Here is a 13,329-nt window from a genome sequence, read left to right on the forward strand (position 1 = left end):
AGGGAGGGGGGAATTTGGATTTGGTAACTGGATTTCTTTTGGGGGACGAGGAGCAATAGCAGTTTTCCAGCGCCTTTGTACTACCAGTAACGTGGAAGTCCCCTATATTTCCATTGACAGATGATGGACCCGAGTGGGGACTTGCTTTTTTTGTGGATTGAATTGAAAATTTATTGGGAACATTTTACATGACATTTTGGATCACATTTATCCTGTGCTCTACGCTGAGCACTTACATCGGGGTTTCCATCTAAATCTCAGAATGACGAGATTCAAAAGCACTGCAATGCATCATATCTGACAGTGTTACAATGACAGAGAAGCCTCTTTGACCATGCTCCTGGCATGGTCTAAACAGGCTACCGTAGCTGGCAGACCCAGAAGTCATCATGAAGATCTCGGGTTGCCATGTCGATGCGCATGTGCCAATTGGACGGGAGCCCCCTTTCTTACTCAGGCTCCTAAATGTTGCAATAGATATTGATTGCGGAATTTAGGGGGTTAAAACAGCGGGGGCGCTGCTGGCATTGCTCCTGGCTGTGACAGCCGTGGCGCGGCTATCACGTAAGCCGAGATCCCAGCAGCGAATGTGCGGGCACAGCTACTGATGTATGCCATCACGGACCTATACATCATTGGTAGGAAACCTCTACTCGACCATGAAGTATAGGTACGTCAAATGTCGTGAAGGGGTTAATTTTTTTTTGTACAGCATGACTAAGCTATTTTAAGGATATAAAAATTGAAAGTTTAAAAACGGAATTTTTCCCAAAATGCTGATATTTTCACAAATAAACAGAAATCCTATCAACCTAAATTTACCACTAACAAAGTACAATGTGTCACAAAAAAACAAACCATCTCAGAATCACTGGGATTCGTTGAAGCGTTCCAGAGTTAACACCACATGAAAAAAACAGGTTAGAATTCAAACATTTCGCCAGTCACTAAGGTCAAAATTGGCTCCATCACTAAAGGGTGTGTTTTGTGTCAGTGTTTAGAACAGAGGAAAGTGCAGCAGGCAGAATTTTTTCTTCCATTATAAAGCAGACATAATGGAACAAAGCCAGACCCCATAATACTCAGTTGGGCCCTCTGCTTCAGCTTGCATCACTTAACAAAATTATTGTCCAAATTGGATCTGTTAAGTTTGTCTGTGCGTCTAAATGCAACAGATGGAATGTGAAAATGGAAATGTTAAGGCTGCGTGCCCACGATGCATTTTTCAAGCGTTTTTGCTGCGGAATATCCGCAGCGGAAACGCTTTTAAAACGCTTAGTAATACGTGTCCCATGGTCCCCAATGAAAATCCACATGTTCTGTGCACATGCTCCGGAATTTTCCACAGCGGATTTTCTATGCGGAAAAATCCGCAGCATGTCCATTATATGTGCGTTTCCGCATGCGGATTTCACTACTCAATGCATTTGAAAAAAGCAATTCAAATCCGCATGTAAAAACGCTTAAAAAACACGTGTAAAATCCGCAAGCGTTTTTACTGCCAAGGACATGCAGAAACGCTGCGGAAATTTTCTGCTTCAATTCTGCATCGTGGGCACATATCCTAACGCAGCCATAACCCCTTCCCTATATTTACAATATGATTCCAGCCTTAGTTTTTTAGTTTGTTATTTACTCACCTTTTCACTTAAACATGCTTCAAAATCCTTCTTCATATCAGTTACTAATACACGGTCTTGTGGTCTCTTGGGGCCACTCACATATGGTACAATGGTGTTTAAATTGATTTCTAAAACCTAAAATAATATAAGGAAAAACAAGTAAAAAAAAAAAAACATAGTAATTTATAATTATTGTGATATGCATTAGCCATTCTTTTTCCGACTGATTTGTTGACAATATAAAGCAGGAGTGGTACAAAAAACTAGAAAAATTATCAAGCAGTTTCTCTAACATTAATGTACAAAAATACACCATGTTGGTACAACCCTGAGTTGTTTTTTTTTGTTTTATAAAAACAACATTGCTGTCAGTGGCGTAACTTGAACCTCAAGGTGCCTGATGCAATAGCGCCAACGCCACAAAGACATTTGACATTAAATGGTCTTCTCATATGGACCAAAGGGATCTTTTTGGCCCCCTAGACTTAAGGGCCCTGGATACAACTGCAACCCGTGCACCAAATGTAGCTACACCCCTGATTGCTGTTGAATGAAGGCAGTCACTATGTACAGGGACTGCATTAACTTAAATGCGTGGAGGATGGGGAGGACAGGACCGGCTCTCTCCTCAAACATGCCAGACTTCTAGGCATGGGTCAGGCATATTCTTGCACAAGGAAATTAGACAAACCGTACAATTTTTGATCCTTCTGCCATAGTACTTGGCTTATAAATATGCTGCCCAGGACAAATACAACATATTATGCACACATCAATGCCGCTATGCATTTCTGACCCACATACTTTTATTACCTTGGAATATCTTTGTGTTATTGAACCATTTTCTTCTCTAAACAACTTTACTGCTTTCAAATACGCTTCAAATACTTTTATTCTGTATGGATCAACACCTAAAATGTGGAAGAAAAGGTAAGAAGGAAGCAGATGAATTAAAAACATGCCACATTGTGCAGGTTACATTTAGTGTTCTGAGGGCCTGTTCATGACATGTTTTTTTTGCATAACAGACAGCTACACGATACAACCCGCCATTCTGTTTTAAAGGTTTTGACCTAATCTTGAACATCCACCCCATCCCCCAAAATTAAATGAAAAATCAGTACCTTTTACCACAAAGCAAAAACGTGACATGACCAGAGCCTTAAAAACAGCACTGGACAAGAAGGATGAGGATGTGGATTGACAATGCTACATGTGATACATTTCAGTAGGCAGCATGTTAACAGGTATCTTCTACAACACACAAAATTTTTTTTCTAATATATATATACATATTATATTATATTTTATATATATATATATATATATATATATATATATATATATATATATATATATATATATATATATATATATATATATATATATATATATTTATATATTACACACACACACACACAATACAGACCAAAAGTTTGGACACACCTTCTCATTTAAAGATTTTTCTGTATTTTCATGGCTATGAAAATTGTACATTCACACTGAAGGCATCAAAACTATGAATTAACACATGTGGAATTATATACTTAACAAAAAAGTGTGAAACAACTGAAAATATGTCTTATATTCTAGGTTCTTCAAAGTAGCCACCTTTTGCTTTGATGACTGCTTTGCACACTCTTGGCATTCTCTTGATGAGCTTCAAGTGGTAGTCACCGGAAATGGTCTTCACTTCACAGGTGTGCCCTGTCAGGTTTAAGAAGTGGGATTTCTTGCCTTATAAATGGGGTTGGGACCATCAGTTGTGTTGTGCAGAAGTCTGGTGGATACACAGCTGATAGTCCTACTGAATAGACTGTTAGAATTTGTATTATGGCAAGAAAAAAGCAGCTAAGTAAAGAAAAACGAGTGCCCATCATTACTTTAAGAAATGAAGGTCAGTCAGTGCGAAAAATTGGGAAAACTTTGAAAGTGTCCCCAAGTGCAGTTGCAAAAACCATCAAGCGCTACAAAGAAACTGGCTCACATGAGGACCGCCCCAGGAAAGGAAAACCAAGAGTCACCTCTGCTTCTGAGGATAAGTTTATCCGAGTCACCAGCCTCAGAAACCGCAGGTTAACAGCAGCTCAGATTAGAGACCAGGTCAATGCCACACAGTTCTAGCAGCAGACACATCTCTACAACAACTGTTAAGAGGAGACTTTGTGCAGCAGGCCTTCATGGTAAAATAGCTGCTACGAAACCACTGCTAAGGACAGGCAACAAGCAGAAGAGACTTATTTGGGCTAAATAACACAAGGAATGGACATTAGACCAGTGGAAATCTGTGCTTTGGTCTGATGAGTCCAAATTTGAGATCTTTGGTTCCAACCACCGTGTCTTTGTGCGACGCAGAAAAGGTGAACGGATGGACTCTACATGCCTGGTTCTCACCGTGAAGCATGGAGGAGGAGGTGTGATGGTGTGGGGGTGCTTTGCTGGTGACACTGTTGGGGATTTATTCAAAATTGAAGGCATACTAAACCAGCATGGCTACCACAGCATCTTGCAGTGGCATGCTATTCCATCCGGTTTGCGTTTAGTTGGACCATCATTTATTTTTCAACAGGACAATGACCCCAAACACACCTCCAGGATGTGTAAGGGCTATTTGACCAAGAAGGAGAGTGATGGGGTGCTACGCCAGATGACATGGCCTCTACAGTCACCAGACATGAACCCAATCGAGATGGTTTGGGGTGAGCTGGACCGCAGAGTGAAGGCAAAAGGGCCAACAAGTGCTAAGCATCTCTGGGAAGTCCATCAAGATTGTTGGAAGACCATTTCCGGTGACTACCTCTTGAAGCTCATCAAGAGAATGCAAAGAGTGTGCAAAGCAGTCATCAAAGCAAAAGGTGGCTATTTTGAAGAACCTAGAATATAAGACATATTTTCAGTTGATTCACACTTTTTTGTTAAGTATATAATTCCACATGTGTTAATTCATAGTTTTGATGCCTTCAGTGTGAATGTACAATTTTCAGTTATGAAAATACAGAAAAATCTTTAAATGAGAAGGTGTGTCCAAACTTTTGGTCTGTACTGATAATATATATATATATATATAACTGTTCCTAGCAGCAGTAGTAGACACGCTTAACGAAGCACTCCCATCAAAGTTTTTATCATCTTAATATATTGCAATCATATTATATATCACTGTGTACTTACAATTGCTCATTTTGCCTTTCTACCCAGTAAATTCTTCTCTTTGCTCTGCTCTATGTGGAAACAGGAAGTCTCTTGTCCCTGCATTTATCATTCCCCTCTTCAACTTATGACCCAGCTGCTCTGTTCCTCCCCCAGCCAGGCACTTTTGCAGTGACTTATGACTCATACAGGGAAAATTGACCTCTTGTTTCTACATAGAGCTTAGAAGGATTCACCTAGTCAGTTTTTAATCACATGATGTCATAGATCTAATGGAAAAGAAGAATTAGCTGGGTAGAAAGGCAAAATTAGGTTTTGTAAGTACACAGTGCTATATAATACGATGATTGCAATATATTAAGAAAAGAATTTTGAGTGCTTCTTTAATGTAATGAGTATCCAGGATGCTCATATTAAAAGGCCAATCTGAGGCATTTGTTTGAAGTTTAATTCCCGACAAACATGATATGAACAGATTCCTAAAATAATTTTCCATGTTCACAGCACCAACATATTCCATAGCATCTTATAAATCATGCATCGTACATAACTGCCAGATAGCCAGTGAGGAATACTTACCAGTTTGTTTCAGGTGGCTAAGGGTTACTTGGTCCACTGGAAAGAAGGCCACTGTGGCACCATACTCTGGGCACATGTTGGCTATTGTGGTACGGTCGACAACTGAAAGCTGAGACAAACCCTCTCCAAAGAATTCCACAAATCTCCCAGCTAAATCAGCTTGTCTTAAGTGCTGGAAGAAAAAATTAAAAGGATTTGCTCCAAATTATTTTCGAGGAACTAGTTAAAGGGGTATTCCCATATCCATGATCCTATCCCAACATGATGTAGATGTAGTAGTAGTAGTTAGTAGTCGTTAGTAGTAATAAATACCTCCAATTAGCGAATTAGAAAAACTATACTACATTTCTATGTCGCTTACCCAATGTAAGGCATTGCAGTAGCTTAGGTATCCATATTTACGACCACTAACAGCTAACAGTCGCTATATGAGAGGTTGTAACCAGGCATACCCAAGCTACTTCAATGGATGGCCTACATGGGTAAGCGTCATAGCGAATCAGAAGAACTATACTATATATTTCTAATTGAAAGTATTTGCTTTTATTATTATACCTACTACATATTGGAATAAGATCTTGGAGATGGGAATAACCCTTTAAGGGTAACTTTTACACCATCCCCTTCACGTCAGCCATTTTCGGTTTTTCCTCCCCTTCTTCCAAGAGCCATAACTTTTTTTTTTTTTTTTCCCGTCAATATAGCCCCATGAGGGCTTGGTTTTTGTGGGACAATTTGTACTTTTGAATGGCACCATTGATTTTACCAAAGTGTAGTGGCAAACAGGAAAAATAGTTCTAAATGTGGTGAAAGTACAATTCCACAAATTATTTTTTTTTTTTTCATTTACCATGACGAATATATTGGTATAACTGACCTGGCAATAGGATTCCCCAGGTCAGTACAACTATGCAGATATCAAACATGTATAGTTTATTTTTTATTTCAGCAGTAAAAAAAAAAAAAAAAAAATAATAATAAATTCAGAAATTTGTATGAAAAAAAAAAAAGTTTTTGCGTTAGTCGCCATTTTCCAAGACCTGTAGCATTTCCATTTTTCAGGATCTGGGGCTGGATGATGGCTTATTTTTTGCGCACTGAGCTGACATTCTTATTGATACTATTTTGGGGTAGATACAATGTTTTGATCGCCTCTTACTGCATTTTATTGCAATGTTGTGGCGGCCAAAAAACTGCAACACTGGCGTTCGGATTTTTTCCTAGTTATGCGGTTTACCAAGCAGATTAATTTATTTTATATTTTGATAGATCAGACATTTCTGAGCGCAGTGATACCAAATTTTTTTTTTATTATTTTATTTTCAATGGGGAAAAAGGGGGATGATTTTAACTTTTTTTTTTCTTTCATATTTTAAAAACTTTTTCTCTAGTCACCCTCCACGACAGCAGCATAGGAGGATAGTCCCCAAACCCTAATGGGGAAAGGAAACACAAAGAGGTCAAATAGCCCCCGCTACTTCCTGTCTCCAATGATTATACAATATTATGGACAGAAAAAGGCCGCAAAAACCACAATTACGAATTGGATCAAGAAGGCGATTGTCGGAGCACATCACAACCAAAAATGGTTCCTTCAGAAAAATTTAAGGCACATTCTACCAAGAGCAGTATCAGTCTCATGGGCTGAGAGGGCAAGCGCGTCAATAGAGCAGATCTGCAGAGCTGCCACATGGTCCTCTGTTCATACCTTTCTGAAACATTACAGACTAGATTTAATGTCCAATGCTGATTTGGCCTTTGGGAGGAAAGTGCTCCAGGCCATTGTCCCTCCCCCCCCCCCCCCCCCCAAGAGTGATTATTTGGCATTCCTCCTATGGTGAGGTCTTGGAGGGTGACTAGAGAAAATAGAATGAGACTTACTAGTAATTTGATTTCCAGGAACCCTCCACGACAGCACGGGTAATCCCACCCCACTAATTATGTTGTATTATTCTTTGTTGCAAATAAATTTTTGAAGCAGTCCTACTGATGATCTCCTATGAACGGCAGTCATGAACCCGAACCGGCGTTCACCAGAGTCTTCTTCAGACCCCAGGCTGTCATAACATGCCATCAGCGCACCACTATCACATGACAGTGGCGCCCGATAAGTGGCCAGAATGACGCGCTTTCAGCCAGCACGTGTTAAATCCCACTGTCAGATTGACAGCGGGATTTAACTGGTTAACAGCTCCAATCCACCTGCGGCTATTAAAGGGATTGAATCAGGTGTCCTGTGCGGGGAAAGATGTGTGCTCAACGCCAGAGACCGCATCAAAATCAGGGATCACGTAAATATTAGTCATATGTTGTGAATTTACTAAACAGTAAATTCATTAAAACTCCCTTCACCTGCAGCATTTCACAACCAAAGACCCACACGGAGAAGGGCACCTCTAGGTACCTCTCTCTGCTTTAGCGCTAACAATTCTGGACTTTCATCTCTAGTTTTTGTCTTTCTGCAGCAAAAGAGACTCCAGAATTTATTTGTAAGGTGGCAATGATGACTGATACAATAAAGCATGATGGAAAAAAACAAACAAACAAACAAAAAGAAAACCTCTTCATTAAACAAGCCCATAAAACACTTTTGCATACAGTACAGACCAAAAGTTTGGACACACCTTCTCATTTAAAGATTTTTCTGTATTTTCATGACTATGAAAATTGTACATTCACACTGAAGGCATCAAAACTATGAATTAACACATGTGGAATTATATACTTAACAAAAAAGTGTGAAACAACTGAAAATATGTCTTATATTCTAGGTTCTTCAAAGTAGCCACCTTTTGCTTTGATGACTGCTTTGCACACTCTTGGCATTCTCTTGATGAGTTTCAAGAGGTAGTCACCGGAAATGGTTTTCACTTCACAGGTGTGCCCTGTCAGGTTTAATAAGTGGGATTTCTTGCCTTATAAATGGGGTTGGGACCATCAGTTGTGTTGTGCAGAAGTCTGGTGGATACACAGCTGATAGTCCTACTGAATAGACTGTTAGAACTTATTTTATGGCAAGAAAAAAGCAGCTAAGTAAAGAAAAACGAGTGGCCATCATTACTTTAAGAAATGAAGGTCAGTCAGTGCAAAAAATTGGGAAAACTTTGAAAGTGTCCCCAACTGCAGTTGCAAAAACCATCAAGCGCTACAAAGAAACTGACTCACATGAGGACCGCCCCAGGAAAGGAAGACCAAGAGCCACCTCTGCTTCTGAGGATAAGTTTATCCGAGTCACCAGCCTCAGAAATCGCAGGTTAACAGCAGCTCAGATTAGAGACCAGGTCAATGCCACACAGAGTTCTAGCAGCAGACACATCTCTACAACAACTGTTAAGAGAAGACTTTGTGCAGCAGGCCTTCATGGTAAAATAGCTGCTAGGAAACCACTGCTAAGGACAGACAACAAGCAGAAGAGACTTGTTTGGGTTAAAGAACACAAGGAATGGACATTAGACCAGTGAAAATCTGTGCTTTGGTCTGATGAGTCCAAATTTGAGATCTTTGGTTCCAACCACCGTGTCTTTGTGCCACGCAGAAAAGGTGAACGGATGGACTCTACATGCCTGGTTCCCACCGTGAAGCATGGAGGAGGAGGTGTGATGGTGTGGGGGGGCTTTGCTGGTGACACTCTTGGGGATTTATTCAAAATTGAAGGCATACTGAACCAGCATGGCTACCACAGCATCTTGCAGAGGCATGCTATTCCATCCGGTTTGCGTTTAGTTGGACAATCATTTATTTTTCAACAGGACAATGACCCCAAACACACCTCCAGGCTGTGTAAGGGCTATTTGACCAAGACTGAGAGTGATGGGGTGCTACGCCAGATGACCTGGCCTCCACAGTCACCAGACCTGAACCCAATCGAGATGGTTTGGGGTGAGCTGGACCACAGAGAGAAGGCAAAAGGGCCAATAAGTGCTAAGCATCTCTGGGAACTCCTTCAAGATTATTGGAAGACCATTTCCAGTGACTACCTCTTGAAGCTCATCAAGAGAATGCCAAGAGTGTGCAAAGCAGTCATCAAAGCAAAAGGTGGCTACTTTGAAGAACCTAGAATATAAGACATATTTTCAGTTGTTTCACACTTTTTTGTTAAGTATATAATTCCACAGGTGTTAATTCATAGTTTTGATGCCTTCAGTGTGAATGCACAATTTTCATAGTCATGAAAATACAGAAAAATCTTTAAATGAGAAGGTGTGTCCAAACTTTTGGTCTGTACTGTACATTGGCCAGATTCAAGCACAGCAGTCACAAATAGTTGGGGCTAATGTTCTATCCAATTTTAATTCTCACCTTAGTGATGCTTAAAACGACATCTATGGATGTGGAAAGCTCTGGTACCGAGCCAGTCACCTCACATCCAATTATTTCTGGTATTGTTAACGTGATGGGTATGCCCAACATAGCTGCTTCTGATTCTATTCCTCCGACACCTTAAAAAAAATAAAATAAATAATAATTAAAAGTGGTGATACAGTTTATTAAGTTGAACATTATTTTATCAAGGGTAGTAAATTATTGACAAACACACAATAAGCGTCAGAAAAGAAAAGCTAAATGACAATTTATAATATTTTACAGTCGGTTTCTTTATACAAATGTCATTTTGTACAAGATATATTTTCTAGGATTCCTATTACATACACATCTTCTACATGAAAACTGAAACTCTTCCTAGGAAGACAACATAAATACAGTGCAGCATAGATAAAGTACCCCTAAAGTGTCCCATGGTTAAGACCTTCGTATCTAGTCATAAAGCACCGGTAGGCGCAAGAACATCCTCACAATATCCTCACTACCAACACCAGGCTGGACTTAGAAAGTTAATAAAGCATTTGTATCAGATCTGATTTCAAACTAATACCATAAAAAGCTTGGAGGTCTTCAAGATGTGATTGTTTATATTGCTTTAAGAAATTTATTAGCCAACATTTAAGAAAGTGGTGAACAAATGTAACTCACCTAAACCCAAGATTCCAAGGCCATTCACCATAGTAGTGTGAGAATCTGTACCAAGGACACTGTCTGGGTATAAGAAGCCTTTATCCTCCATAACTAATCTGGACAGGTATTCTAAATTCACCTGATGGACAGTTCCAGTTTCTGGAGGAATCACTGTGACATTCTTGAAAGCCTTGGAACACCACTGAAAAATAAATCACAGCGTTAACTTTTAAACATATGGATGAAAACCACTTAATTACAGCAGAGGACATAGCCACTAACAAATAATTGAAAAAGAAAATTATAGTTTTTTTTGGAGTGCCTTTTAACCTTAGATTAATATACATAGACACACAGAATAGCTTCAGTATTTTATGTGCTTATAGTTCTGTTTTAATTATGGCATATATCCCTATATTTGAGTGCATGATTGCGTAGTGTTCCCTGTCCAGATTTACTTTAACTCCATATAAGATCTATGATGTATATTTTCATCATGGCTTGCTAAGCCGGTTAGGAGCAGAATCTGCTTCATACAAGGCAAATGCTGGCTGTGTTACACAGCCAGCATTTGCCTGTAAATACATCAACTAGAGCAAGCTCTGATCACTGCAGTTTTACCAATTAAAGGGAACCTGTCACGTCCTAGTTGCTATGTACACTGCCCTCATTGCTTGGTTAGTGATGCCATGTGCATCACCAACAAGCTTTTTTCATTAAAATCGGAAGTAGTATAATGATTTTATAACTTCATATACACTTTGTCCTACCTGCTCGTATTCAGTTATAGGGGTGTGATTCGCTCACTCAATTATGGGTGGGCACAGCATTCAGTCACTGCTGGCGCCGCCCATGTATTTGAATACTGCTCCTCCCGGCAAGGTTGTGTCTAGATCAGAGTTGATTTTTTGTGCTCCTCACTTTAGCCACTCCGATCTAGACACTTCACTGCTGAGGAGACTAGATCAGAGTTGCTGGAGTGAGGGTCTCAAAAAAATCCCCTCCGATGTAGACAGTTCAGCACTGACACTACTAGATGGAGTTGATTCCAGGATCCTCATACTCTCTGCTGTCTAGTTGCCTCTTCTGGCTTTTTAATGTTTTTCTTGTGCTTATTTATGCAATTGCTCATGTTTTTAATGGAGCAAACATCACAAGTCAAAAATGATTTTTTTTACACTGTTATATAATTGATGTATTTTTACAGTGTTAAAGAATTTTGCCCAAATCCATAAAATTATATAAGTGTAAAAATACATAAATTATACAACAGTGTAAAAAAATCATTTTTGACTTGTGATGTTTGCTCCATTAAAAACATGAGCAATTGCATAAAAAAGCATAAGAAAAACATTAAAAAGCCAGAAGAAGCAACTAGACAGCAGAGAGTATGAGGATCCTGGAATCACCTCCGATCTAGACGCAACCTTGTCGGGAGCAATATTCAAATACATGGGCAGCGCCAGCAGTGAGTGAATGCTGTGCTGCCCACGACTGAATGAGAGAATCACACCCCTATAACTAAATACGAGCAGGTAGGACAAAGTATATATAAAGTTATAAAATCATTATACTACCACCGATTTTAATGAAAAAACTAGCTAGTGATGCACATTGCATCACTAACAAAGCAATGGGGGCAGTGTACATAGCAACTAGGACATGACAGGTTCTCCTTAAACGCTGCTGTCAATCTCCAACAGCAGCATTTAAATTACACCATCGGCCCTCTGCAAATTGAAAGATGGGTTACTATGGCAGGCAGGAGCCTGCTTAATGTCCCTATAACTACAATTTTGTTCCCATGTGAAGTTCAACCACAGGCTGAGTCTCATAGAAGAACAATGACTTCACTATATATTGCATTGGGTCACACCGCCACCGATCAGACATTGATGACCTATCCTAAAGATAGGCCATCAGTGAAACTCGTGGACAACCCTTTTAAGGCTCTTGGCCAATAAGTTGCTGCAATGGTAGCAATATAAAGACTAAATGTCCACTATAAAAGACAAGATCAGTCATAGGACTTACTGTCCCTATTCTAGCAGTTTATTAATTGTATCAAAAGCTGCTGAAGTTATTTGAATTGTATCTACATGAGTGATGTGTCTGCAGTACACATCAATATGATCATGAAAGACTTCAGATAAAACTAAATTCAACCCCCCACCGCCTCCAACATGTTTCATCGCACTAGTGGCATTATCAAGGGGCTGAAGGGTTATGACGTGGACTGTTGGTGTGCAAAAGCTTACATCAATTACTATTCTTCATCATGTGAATGAAGCCTTAGAATATAACCAGCCCTTTGGGGGTTTTTTAACCTTACCTTAAAAAATTGAAGCCTTTCCTTATTTCGGTTAAATTCTATTTCAAGACTTTTGAGTGCAGCATCTGGTCTTTAAAAGTAGAAAGTGCAAATAGACAAATGTAAATGTGGGCACTATAAAGAACCGGGGGGTAGCATGTAAAGAAGGGTCTTACTCTGGTATAGGTTGTAAGTGGAAAGGACACAACATTGGGGTGTTTTCAATCTGTTCACGAGAGCTCCTGCTTGAGGCTCCTGAATCACAGGCTCCCTTGCAGGTACTTTGTCCCCTACAGTAGGACTTAGCACCTGCTGATTTGGCTGGCGAAAGCTTGGACGCTGGTCTGTGTGAATCAACTGACGTTGCGATAGGAAAGGTCTGTGCTGTACTGGTGACAGAGACATTCATGTGACTAATTATATAATATTTCATTATTAAATTCACTTATAAGTTCACTTAAAGGGGGAAGTCAAGGACTGTAAAAACATTGCAGATGTGTTTTCCCAAACACTACCACACCAGTCTATAGGAAGTGTCTGGTATTGCAACTCAGCATAAAACAGCCATGTTTTTCTAATCCTCGACAAACCCTTCAATAAAATTCTAGTTTTCAATTTATTCTGAAAAGCTCACAAGAAAAAACAGAAGACTGTACAACACAAAGGTCTAGATCACACATGTCAAACTCCAGCCCATGGGCCAAATCTGGCCAG

At 39.7% G+C, this 13,329-nt stretch overlaps 1 protein-coding gene across 1 annotated transcript in view; it reads right to left on the reverse strand.

The window, feature by feature from the left end:
* Positions 1–13,329, reverse strand: part of IREB2 (iron responsive element binding protein 2) — an 81,004-nt gene that overhangs the window by 39,890 nt on the left and 27,785 nt on the right. Inside the window, exons 6-12 of the mRNA XM_073652683.1 lie at positions 12,792–13,004; positions 12,637–12,706; positions 10,323–10,506; positions 9,651–9,790; positions 5,352–5,523; positions 2,436–2,533; positions 1,641–1,757 (exon numbers count right to left, since the gene is read on the reverse strand). Coding sequence (XP_073508784.1) covers positions 1,641–1,757; positions 2,436–2,533; positions 5,352–5,523; positions 9,651–9,790; positions 10,323–10,506; positions 12,637–12,706; positions 12,792–13,004 — 994 coding nt within the window. The remainder of the gene's footprint in view (positions 1–1,640; positions 1,758–2,435; positions 2,534–5,351; positions 5,524–9,650; positions 9,791–10,322; positions 10,507–12,636; positions 12,707–12,791; positions 13,005–13,329) is intronic.

The sequence above is a fragment of the Phyllobates terribilis genome, unplaced genomic scaffold (genome assembly GCF_046119375.1).
Source record: "Phyllobates terribilis strain yellow unplaced genomic scaffold, ASM4611937v1 Scaffold_11__3_contigs__length_659146591, whole genome shotgun sequence".
In the NCBI taxonomy this organism is placed as follows: Eukaryota; Metazoa; Chordata; class Amphibia; order Anura; family Dendrobatidae; genus Phyllobates; species Phyllobates terribilis.